At 40.8% G+C, this 26,976-nt stretch overlaps 3 protein-coding genes across 11 annotated transcripts in view; 1 reads left to right on the top strand and 2 right to left on the bottom strand.

The window, feature by feature from the left end:
- LOC132995414 (potassium channel subfamily T member 2) overlaps nucleotides 1–11,194 on the bottom strand; it is a 38,288-nt gene extending 27,094 nt beyond the window's left edge. For all 3 annotated transcript variants that reach the window (XM_061065381.1, XM_061065383.1, XM_061065382.1), the window contains exon 1: nucleotides 9,557–11,194. In XM_061065381.1, coding sequence (XP_060921364.1) covers nucleotides 9,557–9,645 — 89 coding nt within the window. In that variant the 5' untranslated portion in view covers nucleotides 9,646–11,194. The remainder of the gene's footprint in view (nucleotides 1–9,556) is intronic.
- Nucleotides 11,195–11,760: 566 nt separating this feature from the next.
- On the bottom strand, nucleotides 11,761–16,171 carry qtrt1 (queuine tRNA-ribosyltransferase 1). The gene is made up of 9 exons (XM_061065393.1): nucleotides 15,857–16,171; nucleotides 15,666–15,734; nucleotides 15,393–15,531; nucleotides 15,094–15,288; nucleotides 14,184–14,322; nucleotides 14,015–14,090; nucleotides 13,814–13,923; nucleotides 13,449–13,533; nucleotides 11,761–11,979 (listed from the first exon to the last, which is right to left on the bottom strand). The coding sequence occupies exons 1-9, from the start codon at nucleotides 16,133–16,135 to the stop codon at nucleotides 11,827–11,829; spliced, it is 1,245 nt and encodes a 414-aa protein (XP_060921376.1). The 5' UTR covers nucleotides 16,136–16,171; the 3' UTR covers nucleotides 11,761–11,826.
- A 141-nt stretch (nucleotides 16,172–16,312) lies between these two features.
- Nucleotides 16,313–26,976, top strand: part of dnm2a (dynamin 2a) — a 30,747-nt gene continuing 20,083 nt past the window's right edge. For 4 of the 7 annotated variants that reach the window (XM_061065387.1, XM_061065386.1, XM_061065384.1 and 1 more), the window contains exons 1-4: nucleotides 16,313–16,775; nucleotides 24,872–24,945; nucleotides 25,178–25,327; nucleotides 26,708–26,911. In XM_061065387.1, the coding sequence (XP_060921370.1) occupies nucleotides 16,615–16,775; nucleotides 24,872–24,945; nucleotides 25,178–25,327; nucleotides 26,708–26,911 (589 nt within the window). In that variant the 5' untranslated portion in view covers nucleotides 16,313–16,614. The remainder of the gene's footprint in view (nucleotides 16,776–24,871; nucleotides 24,946–25,177; nucleotides 25,328–26,707; nucleotides 26,912–26,976) is intronic. The other 3 variants (XM_061065390.1, XM_061065388.1, XM_061065389.1) reach the window with 1 other exon arrangement.

The following is a 26,976-nucleotide window of genomic DNA, read 5'->3' as shown; positions in this document are numbered from 1 at the left end:
CTCATGAGCAGATGTGAGCAAACACATACTTGTGAAGTGTGTTCAGCCATTGAAGCCGATAGCTCGCTGCAGCTTGTTGACGGCTCGTTTCGCACAGAACAGCCTGCTTACAATACGGCTTCTGCAAGCATGATGGAAAACAGAAGAACATGCAGATACACACAGAGCTCCCAGAGAACACAAAAGCACAGCGGTGTGTGACTGCAAGATTTGATTAGAAAATTATTTTGGAGGAATTACTGAAGAGAATGGGCACCCGGCAGTATTTTTCAGACTTAGACTGCAGGGGAAAAGCAAATAAAGATTGTGTTTGTATAGATGTGTGTGTGTGTGTACATGTGTGATGAGTTGCACTTAATTAATCGACCCTGTGACTGCATTGAGTAATTTCACACACAAAGACATCAAACAGTCACTTCCTTGATAGCACTAAAGGGAAGGGGATATTGACCAGTTTCCATAGAAATACTATAATCCCCATGAAGAATAATCAGAGTTTGGAAGTAGAAAAAAATAAATGCAAATGAATTGAGTTGTTATTATTTTATAAAAAAAAAAAAAACCCAACTGTGTTTTTCAGAGATAATTTCTTTTAAAGTGTAATCAAAGTTGGAGTGATAATAATTGGTTTAAAATGTTGAAAACTTTAAGTGAAGCTTATGTAGCAGTGGAGGTAGGGCCGCTTGAGACTGGATCTGTATGCAATATTAAAAGCTCTGCAGCAGATATAAACATGTTTACGGCACAAAAAGAAGATGGTTGTGGCACTGGATGGCTTAGTGGTTATGTTGCCAACCCATGTACCGAGGCCACGGTCATCTTCGAAGCAGCCTTGGGTCAGAACCTCTGGTCTTTTCTTAATGTCATCCCCCACTGTCTCCTCTCAATATTTATCTACTGTCTCTCTTCGGCTCTCCTATCTAATAAAGTCAAAAGAGTCAAAAATAAAACTTAAAAAAAGGTGAAGGTTTGCTAACTTTTACCATCTGGATTTTTAAAACTGAATTGCTTCATTTATATAAAGTCTTAAAGTTATGTGAAGCTGCTCTGATGACAGACGGTTGCAGCTAGCTGTCACTTCAATGGCAATTTACCTTTTCTTATACAGTCTGCGTGTCATTTTAAGAGCTGCTAAGAGGCAGGTTTTTGCATTATCATCCTCTTTGCAAACCAAACTTTTGTGTTTGCTTTCCCAACATGACGTCTTTTACAACCATATCCATCTGGCACTGCACCCCTGACTGACTATGAAATTGTTTTTCTATCCTTGGCAAAATCTCCAGTTTTTTTATTGCTGTTTTTTTTTATTATCCAAAGAAACTAAAGTTGACATTATGTTCCTAAATTCAACCATTTGTGTGTTTCGTCATAAATCAAAGTGTTGAAAGCCTCCTCAAACTCTGTCAGAAGAAGCTACCACAAAGGAGAAGGATCCTTTCAGAGGTTATTCTGCCCTTGATGGGTCCTTCTTAACGAGAGCTTTTCCAATTGTGTGTACAACAGAGGATGAAAAGTAAAGTGGAAATATAGCCCTATAAAGGGTAGAGCTGTTGGATAAATTGAGAGTCTGGATCTCTAATCTAAGGGGAGGACGGGGGAGAAAAACACATTAAACTCATGAAGAGCGTTCTTTCAAAACAAAAGACACACATCACGATGGCGCCTTTAGGGGTGATAGCAGCATAGCCCCTCAAGGCTCTCCAAAATTTACAGGCAAAATAAATGATTAGATTATTGTTGACAGAAACTGCTTTGGGACACTGGAGCATGGAAAATATGTTGCTGGATTAAGGAACAACCATTTCAGTGCGCTGTGCAAAATTCACAACGTGGGAAAGGCCCCCAAGAGGTGCCATCTCTTTCTCTCTGCTTGACTCCTTTTTGTTATATATAGGTTAGCAGAACAATCATTCAGTGTCGGCATACAACATGTACACATGGGCTTTAATAAAGCAAATACAGCAGCTGTAACAGCTGGAAATAATGCAACATGAATAAAAGGGGGCATGGCATAACATTTCAAACCTGAGCCTGGGGACAGAATTTGCATTTCAGCATTTGCATGTACACTTTGAGAGTTGAAGTGTGACAGAGAGCAAGAGAGAGAGAGAGAGAGAGAGAGAGAGAGAGGGCAGACAAAAATACAGACAGTTAAAACGACCCAAACAGACGGACAGAAAGACAGAGGGGGACATGCGGAGGAGGATCTCTGTGAGAGAAAGACAGAGAGATGAACATTGTTCTCCTGCTGCTTCCACCCATGCCTGTGCTCCATAATGACACAGCACTGGCCATCTAATGACACAGTAGAAGGGACTAAAGAAACCCAAATCTATATGTGCACAACAGTACAGCATCGGCTCATCACAGTCTCCACACACTACTCAGAAATAGGCGGCATACCAGGGAGTAGAGAAAAAAACAAGTTAAAGATATGCCTTGCAGAAAGGTCTGTGCTACTGTGGGTAACTCTGCTATAATTAAAACCAAGAGAAATGTAAATCCTTAATTGAATCATGCATTTGTTAATAAATACATGTAAAAATGCATACCGCTACATGCTGTGGGAGCAGAGATGTGATGAAACTCAATGCCAACAAGTATAGAGAAAAATCAATCACATATACAGAAACAAATTCAGATAGAGGTTTGGCTGCCTCTTGGACCACTGAGGACAATAACGCTCCTGATGTTTATTTTTATAAAGCTTTAGACACAAGGATGAGTAAATATATAACTGCAAAAATAATGAATAGACATTGAATGTTCTTTTATTAACAAGTTGATCATATTCATTGAACAAAAACATGAATAGCTATTAGAAATACAGATGGCCTTAAAGCATTGATGTATGGATTATTCTCTGAGAAAAGAGGCCACGGCTTAGGGAATGAAAAAATAAACAGCAAAAGCAGAAAATGATTCACAACAATAATATACGCAGACTACAAATGAGGGCAGGAGAAATTCAATAGGATAACAAGAGGCAAGTAAATTGAACATCACCATGGGGCTGCTCTAACAGCTCTCACAGAGGCAAGGTGTACTCCACTTGATCTGACCAATGGCCGACAGGACAGCTTGTCCCTGACCCAGATACACAACAATAACACACATTAGACGGAGTTAATGGCAGGTGGAGGAGAAAAATGAAAAACATGAATGCAAAATGAGAATGTGTGAACACACTCCTGCTTCAGAGAGATCTATCTCGGGTTTGAAAAAGGCACATTTTCTCTTTTAAGAACTGACAATATACAAGTTCATGCTGGCTGGAGAGTGGGTTGAAATGAATGTCATTTTTTTTTTTTTAATACCTCTCATTGCTGCTGTGAAATTGATTCGAACACTTCAATGAAACAAGTGGGTACTTCCATAATAACCTAATGATGACTAAGACCTTTGAAGAGTCCACTCTTTGCTGATCTTTTCATTGGTGTAAAAGTCAAGAAGTCCATGCAAGGACCAATTTACTCTGCAGGGAGATGTGATATGTATACATATGTCTCCTTTAGCGACCTCTCTACACCCCACTAGCTTTAGCAGAGCGGAGCAGAGAGACGACAGTCATCATGTATGAGAGATGTGCAATGTACCCCACAGTATAATGACGGTTAGTAAGTGTGCACCGCAGCCTGTACTCAGAGCCATTTCCTGAACCATCCATGAGTTCCCATGGATTCAAACTTTCCATACATCATCGGCGGAAATGCCCCAACCATTTCTCCACCTCCTTGCTTCCTGATGTAAACCAGGGTTGCCTCATCCTTTCCTGAAACCCATAATTCACTTTTTATTGCTTCTGGGAGGATCTGTCGACACATTCATCGTTCCCTTTGTTAACCTGATAGAAGAGCAGGACACAACTGTATTTCAGCTCGTGATCCTAATGTTGGATTCACACACACACACACACACACACACACACACACACACACAAAACACACACTATATAGGTCCATGATTAGCCCACAACGCCCTCCCCTCCATCCTTCCCTCTAGCGTGAAACAAAATATGGCTTTGATGCGCATCTCTATCAAAAGCCATCTGATGATATTCTATCCGTCCCTTCAGTTTTAATTAGCCTCAGATGTGTGCAGACGTTAACAATTGATCAAATCTGGAGATATCAATCTGTTTCAAAGTCGTCTTCAATGACATGTCCGTCGCTAAAGGAGTGAAACATGAGAGGAATCATCTCATCGGACCCTCCTGCTGTTTGCGCGGCTGCATGGATTTGAAAACCCTGCTGTGTATTAGGCTAACACCGTTTGGGAATAGGGGTTTGTGATCCTGCACAACAGCATGGCACAGCAGCTCCCTGCACACACTCTGATAACATAAGGCCTTTCAGCCACATTGAACACTGCTACAACCCAGAAGTGTTCAGACACATGCTAGTCAGCCCCGTGGCTGTGTTAGTATGCACAGCAGGAAGGTTCTTAAGTGATGACAGTGTGTATGTATCCAAAGGCTGGTTAGGAAATTCAATATATAGTTTAGTGGTGGCATAACGTGATGATGTCCAGGAAACACAACTGGACTGTGTTCTCTTTACAGCCTCGGGCTATTGAGAAAAATTAAAATGAAAACTTCCACACATCCAATATGTGTCTGTACCTTTTACTGTATATATCATTGATATAATCTACACCTATAGCCAGAGGATGCAGGAGTTGCCTGGGTAAGAAATAAGGAATCAATGTAATAAGCTCTGATCGTTTGAGCAAACTGAAGTGTTTCTCACTTTGCCTTCAGGTTATATGCCTTCTCTGTACACGACCATTTTACAACGAGAGCAGGCAACTCATGTTCAGCTCGCACTTTGTGCACAATATTCTTTTCAGCAGGATCATACCCAGACTATATAGTACAGTATGTGAGCCTTCCATCCTCCCATAATGCACCTTCATTTGTTCTATACAATCTGATGTTCACTCCAGGCCTTCTGGCAACCTTTGCCCTTCGCCTATATTAATTAGCATGTTATAGTTTTAAAGGTTTTTTCTCACTGTCTTTTATCTTCATTAGCCTTCCTCACGACAGGCTTTCAGCTTCCCCAGGAACTCAGACGCAGAGTCAGGTTAATTGCCACTGGCGACTATGTGTTTCAAAGGCAACTTCACTGTACCTGTTTACCAGCCACATTATGCGGCTGTGAGAACATGCCATGAGGTTGGCACCCCCCATCACCCCTTTTCTCTCACCCAGCCTGGAAGCTGAGAAGGTCACCTTTTTTTCTGATATTGCAGGCTGTCTGTATTGCTAAGAGCCCTCCTTCATTCCCTTAGCTCTACAGACATCATACATAATAAATCTGCAGTGCGCTATCAGCTTTTCTAATGTGTCTTATTGAACTTCCAAAAACACTGAAAGGCTCATTTAAGGACTTCAGCACGCACCTCTAAAGTGAAGTTTCGGCAAATCTGGTATGCATATTGACAATATTGATGGATCATGCTCTACATGGGCCCAACAAGATTAAGGCTTGACAGGAGGAATTAAGGGGGAAGCTAAGGGAGTGGGAGTATTGGTGGAAACAATGGTGGAGAGTAGACTCAGACAAAGATTGAGTGAGGGAAAATGTGGAGGCGAGAGCCAATAAAAGATTGTTCTAAGGACAAAAGGCAGTCATTTGTATGATAATCCTGGACTCTGAGGGAAGCTTCCGCTGGGGCTTTTCTATTGTGGAGCAGTGGAGACTTTTTTGTATTTCATTTCACTTCTAACACATTAGAAATACAAACGGAGTGCTGCTCTGATTTGTTTGTTTTTTTAAAGGCTGTTTTGACAATGCTCTGAGTGAAAGGACTACTGCTCTGCAATGAGCGGACATGCTCATGTGTGTGTGTAAGATAATAAAAAAGACAGCCTAGTTTACACCTTTTACAGGCTGTGGATTACATAGATTCAAAGATGGCTGCTCATATCAACAACTATCAAAAGAAGTCATCTACTTCAGAGCTCATTATTACATTTACTTCAGACAACAACCGTGGCTCCTGTTCAGTAATAAGGCATTTCCTCTGAACAGAAGCCTCTGACTCACTGCAGAATGAATGTTGTATGTGTTGCCATTATGGAATATATAGACTCATGAGGATGTCTGATCAGAGACTCACTAAACAGATCTTTATCTGGCATACTTGTGTTGTCATGACTGGGCAAATGAGTTGAAATCTGTATTTTATTAACAGGTTACTCAGGAGATTAAGAGTAAAATGGTTATGTACAGAGATCAATTGTCTGTTGATATATGGTGTAAACTAAAGCTACAAAGTTATTGTCTCATAAATTTACAGTGAAGAGGCCTATTTAAGTTTAATCTAACCAAAAGACAAAGATCTGCTCTGTGCAGAGTTATGTTCAGGAACTGTACCTTTAGCTTTAGAGACCAGCAGTTTTAATGCCCACCAGAGGAAGACTGAACAAGATTCATTTTCTGTTTTACTGTCCCATCTTTGATGACATAAGGGATGTACTTTCTAGAAAAATGCCCTCCATTAATGTTGATTTCTTCTGGTTAAATGATTTTGAAAAACCTGTGTTGTGCTTTAGAAGAGGAACCTTTTTGTGCGGCAGATTTTATCTGCAAAGCCTTTGAGAAAAGACAGAATACACGATTTAAGGCTGAGCTGTAAGAGGAGCATGCAACCAGTGGTGATTCTACAGTCTGTTGGGGCCCTAGGTAAAAATTGATTGGGGGCCCCTCCAACCACTATTATATCTACCAGTGTCCCGATGCTCTTCCTCTTTCTTTTTTTTCACTCCCAGACAGATAATTCCTCTTCATTTCTACCTCAGTGCTTTTCACTGACACTTTGTTTTTCACAGGAGTAATACATGAGATGCTAAGCAGGGCAATGTCAGATGGGGCCTGATTAGGGAGGTTTCCTATTATCAACTGTCATTGCAAAATTTGCACATTTTGAGCTTCTGCTGTGGTTTTAAGTTGAGAAAATCCTTGCCTCGTAGCAGCCTGGTCCCCCTAGCAGTTGCCTGATTTGCCTGTTGACATGCAATACCTCTGTGTGCAACTCTGTAATGTTATGAATTGAAAATAAAGCACTTTTGTGATCGTAAACAAACTTTCTGCTTTACATTTTAACATTTAAATTCTGACTGGGAATTTAACTAGTTTTCTGTTGTACGGGGAAAACTAAGCCAAATCTAATTTATGTTTGTTGCAATTTAACATAAAATAGATACAGCCAATGATTGTCACAGAAGCACTCTATTATGTTTGCAGTTTTTATACTTTTTTTTTCCACTACTTGTTGAAAAACAAGGCAGTTGAATGAAAGTTTTGAACATTTATGAGTGGACCTGGAAACTCAATTTCTACCGCAGCACCCCTTAACACAGGTCAACACAATAATGCAAACATTATAGTGCAAAGAAAGAGGCTCTTCAGATAATAATAGTATAATCAAGAGGACAGGAGATCCCTCGGTTGGGGAAATAAATTATTAAATAATTTCCCATCTTTAAACAGCTGGGCTGAAAATTGCCTCACCTGAGAGGCTTTCAACAGCTACAGCAAAAATGTATTCCAGTCAGTTACAGGAGAGCTCTTGAACATCGGGAAAAGCACGATATTGGAGCCACTTCAATCAAAAGTAAGATGTCAAAAGAGGGCCACATATGGACAAACGCACACACAGACACCAAGAGGAGAGGAGAGGAGAGGAGGAGAGGAGAGGAGAGGAGAGGGAGAGGGCCCACAGAATGTGACAGAAAAGGCATTATTGGGCTCAGTGAAGTTTTTCGCAGAGCAAAGTGCGACCATATGTGTCAAGGAGATACGTCATGCATGCACATATTGACATTTGGATTAGCGAGTGTTTTTTTTTTTGTGGGGCGGGGGGGAGGGGGGGTTCTTGGTTGTAGTAATACTGTAAGGCGCAATCTGTGCAGATTCTTTGGGATGATGACTTCTCTTTGATTAAAAGACCATGGCAGACAATCTGTTTGATGTAATTAAGCCCTCTGTCTATCAATCAAATCGTTTCTTTTTTTTGTCTAATCAGTCCATTTATTATTCTCTGGGCACAGAGATCAACAACTTCACCCTTCAATTGCACCCTTTCTCCCTCGGAATGTCAAGATGCATCCACGAGATACAGAGGACGAAATGTCTTTGCTAGATGAATGCTCATTATTAGGATATTAGACAGATAGAATGTGCACTGGACTCTCCTGCTCAGTGCTATACGATAAAATCAAAGCAACACATTCACAGCCCCCACAAAGTTATATTTGAGTCTCAGAGCCTGCTGGAGCCCTTAGAGTGATCGACAGCAGGATATCCCTGAAATCACTCATTCATGTTAAGAGGGTATCAGAGCAGATTCATGGTCCTCTTTATCTCTCCGAACTAATGGGTTTATAAACCACATTATAACTATACACACATTCTGTTTCTGCATTTTTTTAGTCACCAGACTCATCCATGTTTTTGTCAATTGCTTTTTTTTTTTTTTTTTCCATTGCCTCTTTGAGAAGATCAGGTGCCAGGGATGTAAAGGACTCATTTTGTTCCATCCCAGAAAGAAGCAGCAACCCTCTGTCACTGAACCCCCTTTAATCAGGTGACTGTGGTCAAACTGCATCTTGGTTCAGAGACATTAGTCCTTGGGCAATAACTGACAAATTACAGAGGGCCAGAAGAGCACCACCAGAGTGAGCAGGCCAATTCTGGACTCAGCTGTGTAAAAAAAATAAAAAAATCCCTGAGAATTCAGATACACAGTATAATGGTACAATTCATTACAATTACATGACATGCAGATAAGGTAGCATGCAGCAGTAATTCCTGTCAATAAGTACACTTCTATTGATCTCTTTTTAAATGAAATTTAGTATCAGATTGGAAAAATTAAGTAAGGTCCACCAAGATTTTTGATCCTCATTTTCACCTGGCAACAAAAGACGCCATGCGTGAAATAGAGGTTAAAGTTTTCTATTAGACAGCATGATGAAATAGCCAGATTGAGCTATGCATACCATACAGCACAACAAATCTATTACCCTGCAAATGGAGTGTAGGCAAAGGTTAATTGCCAAAGCACACACTTGAAATTTCCTGGTCAGTTGGCAAATGGTTCTTTATAAATTGAAGGAATTATGTCACGAATAGGAAATTAAAACATCCATCTTACTTACTCATTCTTAATTTCCTCCCTGGTTGATTTTACTAAGAGGATTTCAGGGCATAATTCAGACTTATTGGAAATGCATGAAATGAAATTTTGAATGACATCTTTTTAAATAAAATCTCATACGTTCTAATGTTGCTTTTGGTACTTCTGTAGGCTAGTGTTAGCACACCGGACAGAGTAAACCTGTTGCGGCATCCATGGCAACGAGTGCAAAGCTGGCAGTAAAATAGTCCAACACATTCATGCACTTGGATCAACAAGATCACAGAGAGACAGTGCAACGCAGAACAAATAAGTACTTTTAAGACGAGGTGCAATGATGCTCTCATGGCGCACAGTTGCGGAACGGATTCAGTGCGCCGTGCGTAAACGATGCAAGCAGCTGCATCCTTACCTGTCGTCGGTCTGCCAGTCCCCGAGCAACAGGTCTCGGAACCGGTACCGTGGGGGCAGCGGGAGCACCTCCTTCTCCAATTCGACCATGCTTCTCCTCCTCCGAACCCCGAGACAGAGAAAGATTTCACCGATAAATGTACCTCCACGCAGAGAAGGTAGACCTCCCAAAACTAGCTCCGCTGCTCTTCCTTCGGCTATTTAGAACGTAGATAAAAAACGAAAACATTGATACACCTCATTGCATCGTCTACGACCTCCCTCCAAAACAGAAAAAAAAATCAACTTCTTTTCCTTGACACCCTCACAATACAGCTCTAGTTTTCTTCTCGCAGAGGCAACAGGTCGAGGATGTTCATCCTTCGGTGCGTTGGGGAGGCTCCACTTTCCCTGTGACTGCTGGGAAGCAACTGGTTGTCTCTCTCAGCACCAGCATCCTCCCTGCCTGAGCTACGCATGGACGCACTGGCTGCCAATATGTCACCAACCGATGGGGACTAAAGTAGCCTACTCCTCATATCAGGAATAACTACAAAGCAGAAAGTGCAGAAACAAATGTATATTTTACAATAAGAGCCCAACAGAACCGCGCCATATCAGGGGCACAATATACGATTCTCTAAAAGATTGAATGAAATAAGACTTGCACATATACTGCACGCAAGGCAGTTGTGAGTTGAAACGAGACTTATATTTTTTGAATGAAGATCTGGTTTGGTCCTATTCACTTTCATGTAGTTTAAGATTCTTAGAGCCTGCTAAAGAGGAACATGCTGGGAATGATCTTTGCTGAAAAGGACACGAGACCACGTCCAATTTATGTAGTGCACGCTTGCCAACTGAGTTCTGAAAGCTGTTCTCTCACCAAGCACACACTAAATATAACCAAACAACACAGTCAACACTGAAGATATGCCAGAAAATAAAACAACCTTTCCTTGAGAGAATGTAGGAGCCACAATTCTCTAATAGTTTTAAGTCAAAACACAATCATCACATGGCTTAAAAACTTTTAAGTTCCTCTAAATGTGGGCTGTATAAAATAAAAACACAAAATGTCACCATGAACCTCATATCATCACAGCATAATTCTCCCTTTAAATGTTGTAGTTACTGTAACTCATCAAAGCACCTGTAACCAGCTCTTACTGTGCACCGAACAATGTCTCTCAATATTAGCAAGCTGCCACTCATTATATGTCACAGGTTAAATCCTGTAGTGCCCGTGGTTAGAGCAAAAGCATAATGAAATTCAACCATGGTGCTTAAGAGGGACTGTTGACTCAAAGCCACAGACAACAGGTGTTATGCAAATTAACTCACACAATATTAATATTAATCACCCACAACTGAGCCTGGATAAAGCTGCAGCACCTCTGTAAGCTCCACACAAAACCCTCTAGCAGGGGGTCAAAGATTACTGTCAGCTGAACTGATGAGAAAAATAGGATATTAATAATAAGAGTAATGATTTTTGTTCCTATTTAGATGTGGGCTGACTGTGAATTAAAATATGTTTTTGTGTCAACTGATGTTTCACCTCTTGCACCTAATCTTTGTGTAATTGTTGCCGTCTTTACATAGACTATTTGACCTCCATAGAAACTGAACTATAGTTTAAACTCAGACAGCGTACTGTTTAATCCAGTTCTACAGTCGGACTGTAGTTTTGTCTATTTTGCCCTCTTGTGGTCAAAATTACACGAGCACCCAATCAGCAGTGAGCTAGATCCATTCATCCCTTGAAACAGCTGACTGATAAATAATAGTATGTTTCAATATAGGTTAAAACGCCAGCATACAAATACATTTATTAATCTTGTGCCTTTGGGGGGGGAAAATTATTCTGTGACACCCTAAGGCACAACATGTTACAAAGAGGTTGTCAGGAAGGCAAAACATTTCATTTCAAGTGGGTGGGCCAAGCTGGGTAGCCATGGTAACAACAAAAAAGTGTCTGAGCATATCAGAAGAGACAGTTCATGTGATTCAAACCTCATTTGAACCCCATTCAGTCTCACATTATCATAATGTGTTCTCGGAGGACAATCTGCACAGGGTAAGAAGAGCAGGGTTGATGCAAAAGACAATCCGGCTCCATAGTTCAACAGACATTCTCCTCTTAGCAAACAAAAGTGGAAAACGCATTTACAAATGTAAACAAATAGTAGAAAATGAGCATACATTAAAAAAAAAGTTTTAAAAAAATATTTAAAATCTTCCAGTCTGTGACATGATCTCCATTTAGAGCAGACATTTGCCTTCCTGGCTCTATTCCAAAGTAATGTTGACGGAGGCGAGAGCATCCACAGCCCAGCCGGGGTACTGGTCCCGAGAGGGAAACATCCGCTTCATGAAAGCCCGTATAAAGTCAGGGAAACGACCCTCCACAATGCTCTGTCTCACAGAGCGCATCAGGTTGAGCTGCAAAGAGAAATGTTTTTTTTTTTAAATCAGAGAAATAAAGTGTAATTGACCTCTCCAACTTTTAGAGAGTGGAGATCACTATGTTTAGAGTTTACAGTTAAAATGTTAACACGCTAATTTTGACCATCATATAGGTTAACATGTAAATGTTGCACACACATGAAATAAGTCATTGCATTTCACTGGGGATCAAAGTGGTAGAGAGACTGCTCAGCAGACCGAAAACCAAAGCTCCATGCGAGCGTGGATAAATGGGACAAGGCATCATTAAACTACTATGTTGAATAATCAGAAATGATGTGTCTTACTTCATTAACAAGAACATAATGTTATAGGACGTATCTGTCACAAACTGAGGTGGTTATTGTTTTGATAATGCCAGAGTGGCAAAGCAAGTTTGTGGTACAGCGTACAACAACACACTGTCCAAGAAATGGGGCGAGAATTTGTGTGGTGTAGTGCTTTATGTCGCATTAACAACACCGCCGTCCTCATTCATGCACGGCCTGCTCTGACCTCCACCTCAGCGGCAAAGGAAGTGTGGACAACAGGAGGAATACAAAGGAGAAAGCCCTCCTGCATCTCATCCCATCTCCCCCATCCCATTTTTCTATTGTAACATAACAAAGAGTAAGGTATTTTACCTGCTCTTTGAAAAGCGTCTCGAGAAAACATTTGTTATGAATTGGCGCAATACAAACAATGGTTGATTGACTGATTTGTTTGAGCAATTTGCCTCTGAAATAAATGATGTAACATGCGACAGGTTTATTTTTATATGCCAATATTGAAGAGAAAAGTAATGAACTGCTCCTTTAATGTTAATAAGAAAGACATCAAATAATAATGTGAAAAATCTAAGTCTTTAGAATTAAAGGTAAGAAAATTTATTTATTTAATCTGTATTTGGCTTCAGGTTTTTCAAAGGGTATTAGCTGTGCTGACGGTTTATCTTGATTTAACAGTGATTTCATCTGGCTTTGTCTCAATGTACGTCGGTCTGGGATAAATAAAGTTGTCTGAGTCATTTACATCTTTTCGATTCAACACTGAATGTCCAGGTGACCAGGGGTTTTTTTGTGTAGTTTTTGATCTTGGTGGCCATGCCAGCTTGCATAATGAAAGGCGGCTGTGGCTCAGTTCGAAGGTCAACCAGATGGTCGAGGATTCAATCCCCAGCTCCAGCAGCAACATGTCCGATGTATCCTAGAGCAAGGCACTTAACCCTGAATTGCTCCCGCTGCTTCATCGGCGGCGGCATTTACCATTTCACACAGGTTTATTCAGGATAAATTCTACTTTTGTTTAACAATAGTGGACGTTAAAAGGAGTGCATCGAAAACTCTTAAAACCTGTTATTCTGCTCTAGTTACTTCTGAGATCGCTTTCAGTGAATATACTCTGTCGAGCAGTTCAATGCTTTTGTTATTTCAGGTAAACTGTATCTTGACATTTCTAATACTGACCTGGTAGGCGATGTTGTGGATGGTGATGTGATGCATGGCTGCGGTGTCACTCTTAAAAAGAGCATGAAGGTAAGCCCGACTGTGTCTGGAACAGAGAAGTGTAATAATACTTATAACCTTTTACAGTGATAGAGTTTTGCAATAAGGTACAACTTAAACAGCAGGCTCATACACTGGCACTCAACTGCAGCAAAATCTGCCAATTACATATTGAAATATCTAAATCACATTGATTGGTTTATGCCAGGCATTCCCCTCTGTTAGATCAGAAATAAGGGATAAGCTTGCTGGGTAAAAACATCTTTATTGGCTCTTCTTGGAAACTACATTGACCTCCAGGCTCACTGTTTTTTATCTTAACTTACCTCTTGCAGGTGGGACACTGGCAGTCTGGGTCTATTGGCCCCAAGTCCTTTGCATACTGCTTTTGTTTTACCTGGAGGGATCCCCAAGGCACCAAGGCAGAGCCAAACCTCTGATTGAGGAAAACACAATGTTCAGAGACACAATGATATCAGACACACGGCTTAGAATGCAATCAAGTGTGTGAGGTGAAAGGAGCTTACTGCAGTGCGGGTAGGAAATACGCAGTCAAACATATCACATCCCAGAGCTACACACACCACCAAGTCCACGGCATACCTGCAGCACATGAAGAACAACCCCGATGTTCAGTAGTCAATTCTAAAACCAGAGAGTTCTCATCAATCATCTTTGGCATGTGGGAAAACATACCCCACACCCATGAGGTAGCGAGGCTTTTCACGAGGTAGGTGGTCAGTGCTTAGTGTGACCATCCGCCAGAAGTCATCTTTCTCCTCTCCTCCACTCAGGCCGCCGATCGCAAAACCAGGAACATCGCGTTTAGTCATCTCTAAAAAGAGGGGATGAGATACTTGAAAACACCTTGAAAGTCCTTATCACTGTTAAACATTTGAAAACTGGCTGCATTCACAATAAAACCTGATTTTAAAATGTGTCTACTTATTGTCTTGGCTTTGCCCGTATCTCTGCACAGTATTTACACTTTAACTTTGGTGAATGTGTTGTATTTCTTCATTCCTTGTAGGGCTGGGCGATACATCAATTAAATTGATAAATAGTATTTAAATCAAGATTTTTCTCGAAAACTTTCTCTGCCGCTTCCCTTGGGCCAAAATACTCCCCCCTTATTTACTTACTACAGGGTGGCACAAGTATTTTGCTGAAATTGCTCTGCCTCATTTGTACTTGTGCTGTACATTTTATTAATTCTTGAAGGGAAATTCAGGTTTGCTTTAGTTTCTTTTGACTGATTAAATGAGACCAAAACTTGTTCTTAGTCGTTTTGTTTTGTTTTTTTAGAAGAAAGAAATCGACTTAAACTGTAAATCGAGTGTGGTGTGAAAAAATCTTTGGTTTTATTTATAGGCCTTATCGTCCAGCCCTAGATTTGTCACATTTTAAAACTTTACACAAGCTTTCAAGGTAGTAAACCTCCACATCATCTGTAAACTTCACATATAATTCCTCATTTTACTGATTTGTAAAACCCTTTTAAAACTGTTCTATAAATTAAAGAAAACACATGACATTAACCAGGTGCTGAAATGACAGTAGATAGGGAGGGACAAAGGAACCAGACAAAGTAGGATGTTGTTTTTACCATCTAGACAGGCTTTGCGCAGCTCTGCATTTAGTCCTCCCTGGATGATGGCAAACAGATTCTGTTTGTCTGGATTTTTATTGGCTGCTATGCAGCGGTCAAGCCAGCGAATTGATCTGTGCATAGCTTCCTCCACCCGAGGTCCTGTCACAGTACTACTGACCACATCATCCAGCTGCATCATGATGTCAGACCCTGAAAGTAAACCACAGAGAAGCTGTCTTTAAGTCACAATTTAGGTGAAGCTCCAAGTCTTTGGATCTTAATTCTGATTCAAAAGTATTTCACTACATTCTGACCTAGACTGTTCTGTATGCTGATGGATTTCTCAGGACTTAGGAGGATCTCTTTGCCATCGTAGGGGGACTTAAACTTGACCCCTTCCTCAGTGACTTCTGAGAGTTCAACAAGGGACACCATCTGAAACCCCCCGCTGTCCTGTAAACAGAGGAAAGATTCCAACAAAATCTCGTCACTTACCTCTTAAAATTATCTGAATACAAAACACCATCCCATGCATTCAACTCCATGGTTGCCTAGTATATTGATTAATTGAGAAAACATATACTCACAGTTAAAAGATTCCTCTTCCAGTTCATAAACCCATGCAAGCCATTCGCTTTTTCGATTAACTCGGGTCCCTGTGGGCATGTTGAGTTGGAAAGAAGAAAAGTTATCGTGCTTTCTTTACAGCCTAATCAAAGTCCATGTATTCATGTGAAAAGCAGAATTTGTATAGTATTTATGTTACAGTGTTGCCTACCGGTCTCATTCCTAGATGGTAAGTGTTTCCAAGACAAATCTGACATCCCAGACCCTCCAGCTGATCCACAGTGATTCCCTTCAGAGTCCCCTGGGTACCGACAGGCATGAAAACAGGGGTACTGACCGCACAGTGTGGCAGTATTAAGTCACAAGCTCTTGCTTTAGTTACTGGACATTCAGCAACTATTCTCAGAGAGAGGGGAGACGCTGCACACACAGCTTTCTGTAAGGACATGTTGTTTTCTGAACCAGCTCCACACTCTATGGTGGCAGCCATGTTGCAGTCAACATGTGACGTGAGGAGCTCAAACTGATAATCGGTTTGACCAATCAAAGACGAGAACACACCTTTTAGATAGCCAATCAGAGTATGAGATGGATTGATAGGCAGCAAAAGTAGCCAATAGCAAACCTGTTTTTCTGTAGACAAGAGGCGGGTCTATTTTCGCCGGTTTCGATCGGATGTCGTCTACCCGGACCGGATGGTGTTCGTGTAGAGGAAGTTTTGTTTTGCGAGTTTTCCGTCCGATACGGCTGACTGAGTGTTTAGCTTAAGCTCTAAAGAGAACACGAAATGATAGTAGTGTGAACTTAATAACGGGCAACCGCACAAGTGTTGACGGAGAGCATAAAAGCCCGAGGTGTTGAAGCGGCGGAAGTCAACACTTCAGAGTAACACGAGAGCACCTTGCTGCTAAGCTAGCGTTAGCTTCTGGTTTGCGCTGTGTTGAAGGGGCTCTCTGAGCTAACGAAGCCATGGGGAACCGGGGCATGGAAGACCTGATTCCCCTGATCAACAAGCTTCAAGACGCTTTCAGCTCCATTGGCCAAAGTTGCAATTTAGACCTTCCTCAGATTGCTGTGGTTGGAGGACAGAGTGCTGGGAAAAGCTCAGTCTTGGAAAATTTTGTTGGCAGGTAAGTGCTTGTCATTATTATCATCTCTTAGCAAACAATTTACTATAATAATTATCTTTTAGCAATCAGTTTATTGTATTTAAAATGCTCACCACCTAGCTAAGCTAACGGTAGTTATTGTATTATTCATCAATGTACTCCACCTGTATTATTGTATTATAGTATGTTCATATCACCTCAGTAAGTTATCGACCTGTACAATATGTCCATATTCTATATATTATCTGTAAACTAGTATAGCATGCTCACTGCACCTTAATCTGTATATTATAATCCTAAAAATATACTTATATTTATAGCATTTATTTATATTTATATCATCCCATTAATCCAGACATATATACCCAATAATTCACTTTTTTTAGTCTACATCTGTAAATTTTGTAATTACTTGTACATAGCACAGATTTTTGCACTTTCTGCTTATTTGCACTTCTGGTGAGATGCCAAACCTCATTTCGTTACTCTATACTTGTATATGTGTAATGACAATAAAGTTGAATCTCATCTCTCATCAATAGTAAGTTAAGCATCTGTCCTGATCGTGTAAGTGCTGCAGGTTCAAAAACTTGATGTCATACGCCCTTTACGTAGCAAAACAGTGAGCTATTTCTGTAACATCTAGGCTCTATCAACCTGTATGACACAAACCATTTCTGAAAATGACGTCAGCTGATGAATGTAAAGTCCATTGCCACACCTTCTTTTAGTTAATAGCAGTTCCCCCTCTGTGCACCTGACAGAAGTTATGCAAGGGAACGTCTTCCTGTGGTTTTATTTACATTTCCATGTCACTCCCAAAAGTTCCTCCATGATTTGCATTTGCCTGTAATTATTTATGGTCTATCACTGACAGATGTTAAGCATGTGTGTTCTGTCAGATGTGGAACTAATGACGTGTTATTTGATAGGCCAGCAGAGAGGAAGAGTGAGCTGTGTCCTTTCCTTAGAGCTTTGGGAATTTGAAGCTGGATGTGTTAAAGAGCCATTATTTATGATCTATCTCTCAAAACTGCTTAAAACCATTTGTCAAACTGAACGAGTTCACATCTGTAGCAGACAGCACTTCCTGTACAATCTTCCTGTTTTGCAACTGATTTAGACCAAACTCTAGAATTTGGGGACATAGGTTTGATGTCTCTCAAGGGTTAGGGGTCAAGCAGCAGTTCTCCTCAACAGGCTGATCCTGTCTTCCCACATCAGCAGTGAGGAAGATCACCCTGCAGATAAGGAAACAAAACAAGACTGCTCCAAAGCAGCTTGTCTAACAGGTTTCCTCCCCATAGAGCTGTGTGTGTGTTTGTAACCCAACCCATACTGGTATCGCACAATCACACATGCACACAGACTAGCCAGCAGAGAAGTGGAAGTATGTAGGCTGTTAAAATGGCATGCAGACAGGCCTTTGGTTAAAAACACACTAGGAAGAGCATGTCGTAACAGCTCAGCAGACATGAACATACTCACACTCACAGATTAGACTACCATTGAATTCACTTTAATGTGGATTAGGATTTTACACTGTGAGAGCACTTAATAATAATATCTTAATTTATATAGCACCTTTAAAAACAAATGTTTACAAAGTGCTGTGACAGACAAAGCAAATACAGCAAAAACACAACAGAACAGAGATCAACAGAGAGGGCAAAAACTGTAAAAATGCAAATAAGAGGAATAATATGGAGTCAACAGGCAGGTATGGAGAGGCAGTTCAGTACAGTGAAGGAAAATTAGTTTAAAATCAATCAGGAGAAAACAAAATTAAAATTGAGGGAGAGTGACTTGACATGTGTAAAGTTTGATTACTGAGACTTTTCATGACGATGTCATTTCATTGCCTTCCCCTTTCTGCCTGTAGACCGTGCTAAAATACGCCCAGTTTCTAAAAAGTTACACAAGCACTTTCCACAAACGCTGAGGCATTCACACTTGTACATGCTCATCCTGTTATGAAGTATGTGTGTGGTGTGTTAAGCTTTCTTTTTATCAGAACAATAGAAGTGTATCCATGTTGCCACTGTTCAGGTGAACTTAAAGCTACAGAACATTAGCTATAGCTAAAAACTCTCAGTGCAGCACATCAGTTTCATGTTTCGTATTGAAACTGTATTAGATTGCATTGTCCCTGACTCGATATTCAATAAAAATAAACTCAATTCAAACACTTGGGAGGTGCTGTATATCACTATAACAACAGGCGTGTTCATGTTGACATGACTCATTGTTTATCTGAGGGCTTCTTTGAGCCCAGGAGCTGATCAATATCTTAAACAAGTTACTTGAATTTTAGTTAACACTTCTACAAAACGATTTCGCTGTGCGCCAATTTACACAATGAGTACAGACCGAGCTACTGTTACCATCAGTCATTGGTACTCAGTGGGTTTTCTTTGGTGAGGTCTATGTTGTGTGTGAAAGGCTGGCTTCATTCTCTTGTCCCCAGGCATGAAAATTAAAACCTCTTTCCCTTTTGCATTTTTACTCAGCATTGACAATAGAAATAGAGTCAGTTTGTGCCTTGAAAGACAAATTTCAGACCACAGACTTGAGTAGAAGTGCTCCTCCTTTCTCCACTGTGAACCCACAGCTGATGTCGTGATGTGATATGGATGCCATGGGATTTCACTTAACTCATCAGGCACATGTTTAGTTGTCTCAGTATCTTTGTCTGTGTTTGCTCGGTTTCTGCTTTACATTTCCTGGTTGTAAGTGAATAGTTAAAGTAGGACAAGACCACATTATCAGTGTAGTTACTGCAGTCCTGATAATCAGCTCAGGCAGTCAGGTGGGATTGAGATCTCTCTCTGTGCTTCTCAGCCTATCTTTTTGATTCGTTTCATGCCTTTTTCTATTAAACTTTCTCACTGGAGAGACCAGATTACATTGGCTGGCTGGTCTGCATATTTGCTGGACAGAAGTTAATCAAATCACTCTGTCTCATCAGCCTCATGTTTCTGTGAACATTTCTGTCGTCTGTATTCTACTCTATTCGGTGTGTTTGTGAATATGTTGTCGGCTTGTTTAACTACAACCTATTGCAGGCCTTACTTTTGGCGGTTCTCCATTATTGGCTGTGTTGTGAGGTCTTTGTCCCAGTCAGGAGCAAAGAGTTCATATCTAGTACTGCAAGCTGGCCTGGGTGGAGGTTGTTATCAAATTTGTGGTTAGTAGTCTACAATGATAGCAGGGGCTTTTCAAGTGTTCAAACAGAGGCAAGAAGATGCTATGTTAGCATATCTTAAACCTATTAGATGACTGTTGTTGCTATATTCATTTCTACCATCTCTGTTTGTAGCATTGAACCTACTTCAGGATGATGGTGAAAATATATTTTTGTGCATTTGAACAGAAATGGCTGCCAGTCTGGAAGCTAGATTGTCTGCAGAAAAGAACACATCACTGTGAAGAAGAAGTAGACAGCCAAATGCCAAGAGTAAGGGGATTTTCCACTTAGCAATTGGATTTTGGTAGTGTTTGAAGAGGATTTTCTCCCAGATGATGCCTCTTGGTACCCACAGTGACAGACTGTAGTGCGGGAATGCGGGTAGCCATAATTATATGTTCATTGCTACACCAAAGACCCTTGGGAGGAGTCCCACCAAACCACAAACAAACTTTTGTCTACTATACCCTCCCTTGAGAGCATTCTGTGACCTCAGAGTTTCACACGTTGCTTTCCATGTTTGAAAACGAGCCCTGCCCAGGCCTCTGTCTGTGGAGGAAGAGGAGGATCAGCTGTGGCTCCTCAGACTTGCTCTGAAAGAGGCAGAGGCTGCAGGGGCAAGGAGGCAGGGGGAGGGGAGTTGGCTCTACTGTTCTCTGCCCTACTCTCCCTTTGCTTTTGCTTTTTCTTGTGTTAGAGGGAGGGAGGCTCACAGACTGATGCTCTTTGCTTGGCTATTCATAATGCATGAAATGATACACAATCTGCTCGGCCTCGTCTATCATTTACAGGGCATCAATAATGAATCCTTGCCTCTTGCTTCTCTTCAATATGCCACTGCTGCTTATCCGATTCTTGTGATTGAGACTGAATGGTTCAATTCTGCACTGGTGATATAGCCTCTTGGGATAGAGCTTTTCAGAATATGATTCCTGGTCCTTCTTTTACAGAAAATATGAAAATGCTTTTATTTATTGCTCTGAACTCTTGCCAGTAGCCACTTGTTGAGCTAGTGAGCTGGCATTTGATTGATGAGAATCCAATAAGGGTTGCCTAACTTGCCTATAACTGGAGAGGTGCATCTTTATGAGCAGTTTCTAAAAGGTTGTTTCTAGTTGTTACCGGTACTTTGCACACATTACCATCATTTTCCAAATGTGAGTTTAGTTTTTCCCTTCCCTCAACCTATAGCTGTTTTTTTATCCCCTGAACCCCTACCCTCTGTTCCTCATCCAGACGTTTCTATACTGTGGCCATGTGGACAAATGCCTGCATGCTTCACATTATGTGCATGACACAGCAACAGTGCTGACCCCCAGACCTGTTGTTTTTTGCTGATGTAAGGAACTTCCTGAACATTCCCACTGTTTGACCACAGGACTACAGTCTAGGAATTGCCGGCACTAGTAGTATGACACTCCTCTCTCTTCTTCTCCTGCCCTGTGGTTGACACATTGCGTCCAGTCTAAAGTCAGCAAGTAGGCAGAGCTCTGCCATAAACCCTTTTCACACATACGGAAATCTCCTGAAAAACTCCGGAGATTTGGCTACCAGGAGGTTCTTTAGGCTATGTGTGAACGCAAACAGCCATGTTTTTCGCGCGGACTTTACCCGGAGTTTCTCCGGCCAGACCCCTAGTATTTTATCCGTAGAATATTCGAGTGAGCTGATGTCTGAACGCGGCAGCATACACTCCGGAGATTTTCAATTTGAGCCAATGAAAAGAGAATGACGTTTATAGACAGTGACTGCCTAAAGTGTCTGCACGCGACCACTACGATCTCTGTGCACGTAATTAAACGTCTGCATTCTGTTTTCTGTTCGTCAGTATGTTGTTCTCCACTCTTTTGTGGATGTTGTCATTCCATTGGATTACACATAGCATTGATATAAAGGCAAATATTCTCATTATAACGTCGTGTAGCGGACTCTGTTGCTACGGCCGCTACTTCTGCGTTGTTTATTTACGTCACGTCTTACGTTGGGAAATCCCCCGCGGCCCCTCCCCTCTGACAGAGAAAGTCCCCCGCTGTGAGGAGCATATGTGAACGACTAGTTCGGGAGAATCTCTGGAGAAGTCCTCCTGTAAATATCTAGATATTATCCGGAGTGCATATGTGAAAAAGGCTATATAGTCCCCTCAGGACTATAGGTATAGAAGTATGGAAGAAAATGCAAACGTTGGTTAGTGACATGCTCAGTCTCTGCAATGATCTTTCCAGGGGTGGGGCTGGTGATTGCCACCAGATGTAGTATGTTTGCAGAACAGCAGAGAGGCCTTCTGAATGGGGAGAGGAGGGAAGAAGTCTGGGTGGGTGGGAGAGCCTCATCTAAAGGAGGGCTGACTAAGCAACTTTGGCTGTGTGGTTAAAAATTCCTCAGGCACCCTGTCACTTTAAGAGAAACAAACCAGTAGACTGTGAGAAAAGGTTGTCATTGATTCTTTCAGGCCTGTGTGTTAACAATGCACTGTCGCACCAAAAGCATTCAATGTTGTTTGTTTGTTGTTTGTGTCATGCTTTGTGTAATGCATGATATTGTGTAATTAAGTAGCATACTGCATGTTTCTCAGTTGAAGTTAGACACCTTCTATTGTAGTGAGATGTTATGGTGGCAATATCTCCTGTATTGACACAGCCCAGGGCCAGGCTTACACAAACACCACGGCCAGCTGAAACTAAGGGATGGGCCTGTCCTTCAAACAGACAATAAACGAGGTAGTGTAATTGTTCAACAATGAACAAGTTTTCAACAGACATGTTCTGATGCCATTTTTTACATCCCAATATGTCTTCAGTACATCATTCAATGTACTGATCTGGTACATTAATTTACGAGATCATTTATGTACATAAGACATATTGGGATGTAAAAAATGGCATCAGAACATGTCTGTTGAAAACTTGTTCATTGTTGAACAATTACACTTTTTTGGATAGGGTAGCTGAAGAGAGACAGGAAATGTTGGGGGAGGGGGGGGGCTGTTTGGAGATTTCCCCTTTGTGACATCACAATTGGAAGTAACCCCTCCCCCAGCTGGGTGACACTCCCACAGCAAGGTGTTAGTTCTGCCCTGAGTCTGCCTTTCCACTGTAAACTATAGGGCATGGTGTAAGCCAGAGCTACCAAGCCCTTACAGAGGAGCTGGTTGAACACAAATCACTTACATTTAAAGCTATAGACACAGAAACAGCCTGTTCTGAGCAGGGCTGTGAAGAGGGGTTTATAGGCATGATCAGATACAGGATGAGAGTGGAAGAAACTTCACAGACATGTTCTGGAGTCCTGTGAGATTAATTTAAACTTGTTCAAAAGGAGTATAATATGTGACATTTTAGTAAAATGGTACTGCGTGAAATTCTCTGGGTAAAGCAGAGGCAAAAAGTGTGTAAAAGCAACAATATGTAACTTTTTCACCTTTAAATGTTAGTTTCAAAGGACATTAGCACAATACATTTCAACGCCTGGTTACTGCAGTGTGTAACTTTTGCAGCAGGTCAAGGTCACCTTGTGAGATATGCGTACTGCTTTACAGCACCAGTTCACACACAAGCCTTCAGTTTAATAAAAAGTAATAATCTTGTTAGCGTCTTCAATTCAGCTATGTCCTCAAAGGCTGATTAAGATGCAGCTATGACTCGACTGAGAGTCATGATGATCAGTTAATTGTTTTAAGATGATATGAGCTTATGAGGAGAGTCATAACTACCATGTGGGTGGAAAGTGTGAGTTTCATTTTGTGCACAGATGAACACATGTTAATGTGTGACCCCTCTGACCCCTTCCTTCCCTCTCAAACAAGCCTGTGTGATTCTCATGTGTGCATGAGTGCAGAGAAAGATGTTTATAAGTCACTGTGTTTTCAGCTCTTAGTTTGTTGTATCTTCTCACTGAATCTGTGGGATTTTAAGTTTCCTATCTTACCTGTGTTTTAATTGTCAGAAGCCTGGGTTGTATTAAGTTGCTACTGCTGAACACACCCTATTTCCTGATGTGACTGTTTCACAATAAAAACATTTCAAGGATATTGTAATTGGGGGCTTTTATTCTGAATAACTTGTCGAAAAAAGAATGTGTTATCAGCGAATTCACAGATATATTTTCTCCACAAATGTTTTTTTTAAATGTTATCTCTGGTGGTCTTGTAGAGTTTCACAACTCTGTCAGTGATGATTGCACAGCTCAGAATTGTGTACCCTGGCTATAAAGTTCACCTAAGAAATCCTTAAATCCACACCCCTGTGAGATGTTAACCGGTAAATTAGAGGCCAAGGAGTGAAGGTGAAGATTCAGGAACGGTAGAAAACACATTTACAAAAGTAAAACACACATCCTCTGAGATGTGGGTTTGGTATGTTTTGGTTGAGATATCAAATTAAAATAAAGTGTATTTAAATGTAGGCCTTTAGGCTGGCATTTACAGTTGATTGTTGTGATGTCATCACTACAAAGTTTGATAGTATATCTGATTGTAGTCTGTTTTTCCATTAGAGATTAGTTTATAACAATAAAAGTGAACGATTATAAAGATTCATCTGTGAATGGAGTTTTATTGTGGTACAGACCCTCCCTGCAGTAACAGCAGAGTGGGTGTTCATGAATTTCTCCCTAACGCTTTAATGATGAGATAAAATGACCGTGTCACATTTGATTTGTTGCGAGACTAGTTGGAGGCGTGAAATTCCCCCGTGTCTATCAATCTAGCAGACGCCGCGCTGCACAGAAATGGACATTGAGTATAATGAATCATTGAACATTCTTTCTTTCTATCTCTTTCTCTCTTTCTGTTGTGTCTTTCTGTCCTAAACCAACCTGTTTTAATCCCAATGCCCCCCTCCCACCCTTTTTTTCGATTTATTTTCCTTTTCATTCTTTACTCTCAACAATTCTGGTTTTTGTCCTCAACATGTTGTTTCTCTCTCTCTCTCAGGGACTTTCTTCCACGTGGATCAGGCATTGTTACCCGCAGACCTCTCATTTTGCAGCTGGTCAACAATAAAGCAGGTGAGTTTCCACATCTTGTGCACAGCCGCCTCAAAGTCCACTGTCATGTCTGCTCTGTCTCTGTCTCAGTGCCTCCAGCTAGGATCACTGCCTGCTATTTGTATCCTCCATCTTTTAATTTATTATTATATTATTTATATCTCCCTCCTGCCTGATCGTTCTGTCTCCTTGTCTTTCTCTCCCTCTAATCTTTACACTCCTCTCGTGTACATCATTCTGCCCCTCTGTCTAGAATATGCTGAATTCCTGCACTGCAAAGGGAAGAAGTTTGTGGACTTCGATGAGGTGCGGTCAGAAATTGAGGCTGAGACCGAAAGGATAACGGGCTCCAACAAAGGAATCTCCCCCATCCCAATTAACCTGAGGGTCTACTCCCCAAATGGTAAAGACTCACAAGTCTCATCCTAAAACACACACCATATTGTTTTAACCATAACAGATTTTATTTTCTTATTCTTATAATTATCTGGTTGTCTTAAGCCCTTTATATGACTGTGTAAATCAGTATGGTGATTATCCTAAAATGTAATATAATGTAATCCTGGCATCTGATAAGCCAGGAAGAACAATTTTCCATTGAACTTTGAGTCAATATTATATATAAAAATACGTATTAAATGTACTTTTTCCCAATATAAAGGATTTTTTCAGTATTGCAAACAGCACAGACAGTGTCCTATACAAATGTTTCTTTCTGTTTCCAATATTTTTTTTTCATAATCTTTAAATGTACAATATGTAGAATTTCTACACTAAAATATTTAAATTAATAAAAAAATGATTTAACCTATATTATGTATTATTTGTTGTTGAGTACTTTCACTAACTCAAATATTTCCAACACTTATGTAAGAAATCCTTAATTTTATAGTTGTAACGGGACGTGTCTTGTTGTGGCCGCCGCCATGACAGACACTTTTTTTTTTTGTTGCCATGGAAACACTGGATGCTACGTCAAATCCCCACCAGCCCCAATGACATATTTTGTGATAGTTTTGATTGAGAGCCCCCTGGTGGTGGAATTTAAACACTGTGCGTTTAAGATATTTGTAAACACAATGTTGTGGTAAAACATTCACACACTAAGAGGTGGTAATACATTTCTAACTCCTTTTATAAACATCATTGAATGTCTGTCAAAAACATGTATTTATTCTTTGTGCGACCCGTCTCATGAAATTCTGAAATCCAAACATATCTGACATTTTCATGTTTATCTCTTTCAGTAGATGTGACACTTTGAAGCACTAAAACTCAGTGGGTGTTTCTCTTTCTATAAAGTTACCCTCACCCACACTGGTTAGCATGTTAAATTGTGGGGGATAGCTGGTGGTTGATGTTTTTATGAACAGGGAGGAAAATGAAGTTGACTTGTTCATAAATAACTCTGGACTGTCTGTCTCAGCTTGCCATGTAGAAAACATCTCTCTGGATAAACTCTGTTTTTTTCCTGGATGGTGATGTGCCATTTCTTTGAAAATACATATGATAACACTAACATTATTTCTATCCAATCTATCACTACCTGGGTAATGAGGTCACATCGTTATGAATGTGCATCCAGGTCATGATGTGTTGAATTAAACTGTATACACATCTATGTTTAAAAGTCATGATAATGAACACATAAGTGGCATTAACGAGGAAATCTTGTCAGGATATTTTCATGCTTTTAGTTGTTCACTTCCTCAGGAAATTCTTCACTCCGGAAGCCAAACATAAACATTTCTTTTGTATACATAATTATTTCTTCTGTCCTCAGTGCTGAACCTGACCCTGATCGACCTCCCGGGCATGACTAAGGTTGCTGTGGGAGATCAGCCTGTAGACATCGAGCACCAGATCAGGGACATGCTCATGCAGTTCATCACCAAGGAGAGCTGCCTGATCCTTGCCGTCACCCCTGCTAACACCGATCTGGCCAACTCAGACGCACTCAAGATCGCCAAGGAGGTGGACCCGCAGGGTAAGCACGTCGCTTTCTGTTAGAGCAGAGGTTAAAAAGCAGCTCTAACAGATCGATGAACGGCA

This window comes from Labrus mixtus, chromosome 20 (genome assembly GCF_963584025.1).
Source record: "Labrus mixtus chromosome 20, fLabMix1.1, whole genome shotgun sequence".
Taxonomy (NCBI): Eukaryota; Metazoa; Chordata; class Actinopteri; order Labriformes; family Labridae; genus Labrus; species Labrus mixtus.
Note: the sequence above shows the minus strand (reverse complement) of the source record. Positions and strands in the feature narration are given on the sequence as shown.

What these genes read in the sequence shown, in the direction of transcription:
- qtrt1 (XM_061065393.1), bottom strand. Translation starts at nt 16,135, where the DNA reads ATGGCTGCCACCATAGAGTGTGGAGCTGGTTCAGAAAACAACATGTCC. An exon ending in CAGTGTCCCACCTGCAAGAG is followed by an intron (nt 13,534 to 13,813) that starts GTAAGTTAAGAT and finishes TCTCTGTTCCAG; the next exon opens with ACACAGTCGGGCTTACCTTC. An exon ending in TCCACAACATCGCCTACCAG is followed by an intron (nt 11,980 to 13,448) that starts GTCAGTATTAGA and finishes TTCTCTTTGCAG; the next exon opens with CTCAACCTGATGCGCTCTGT.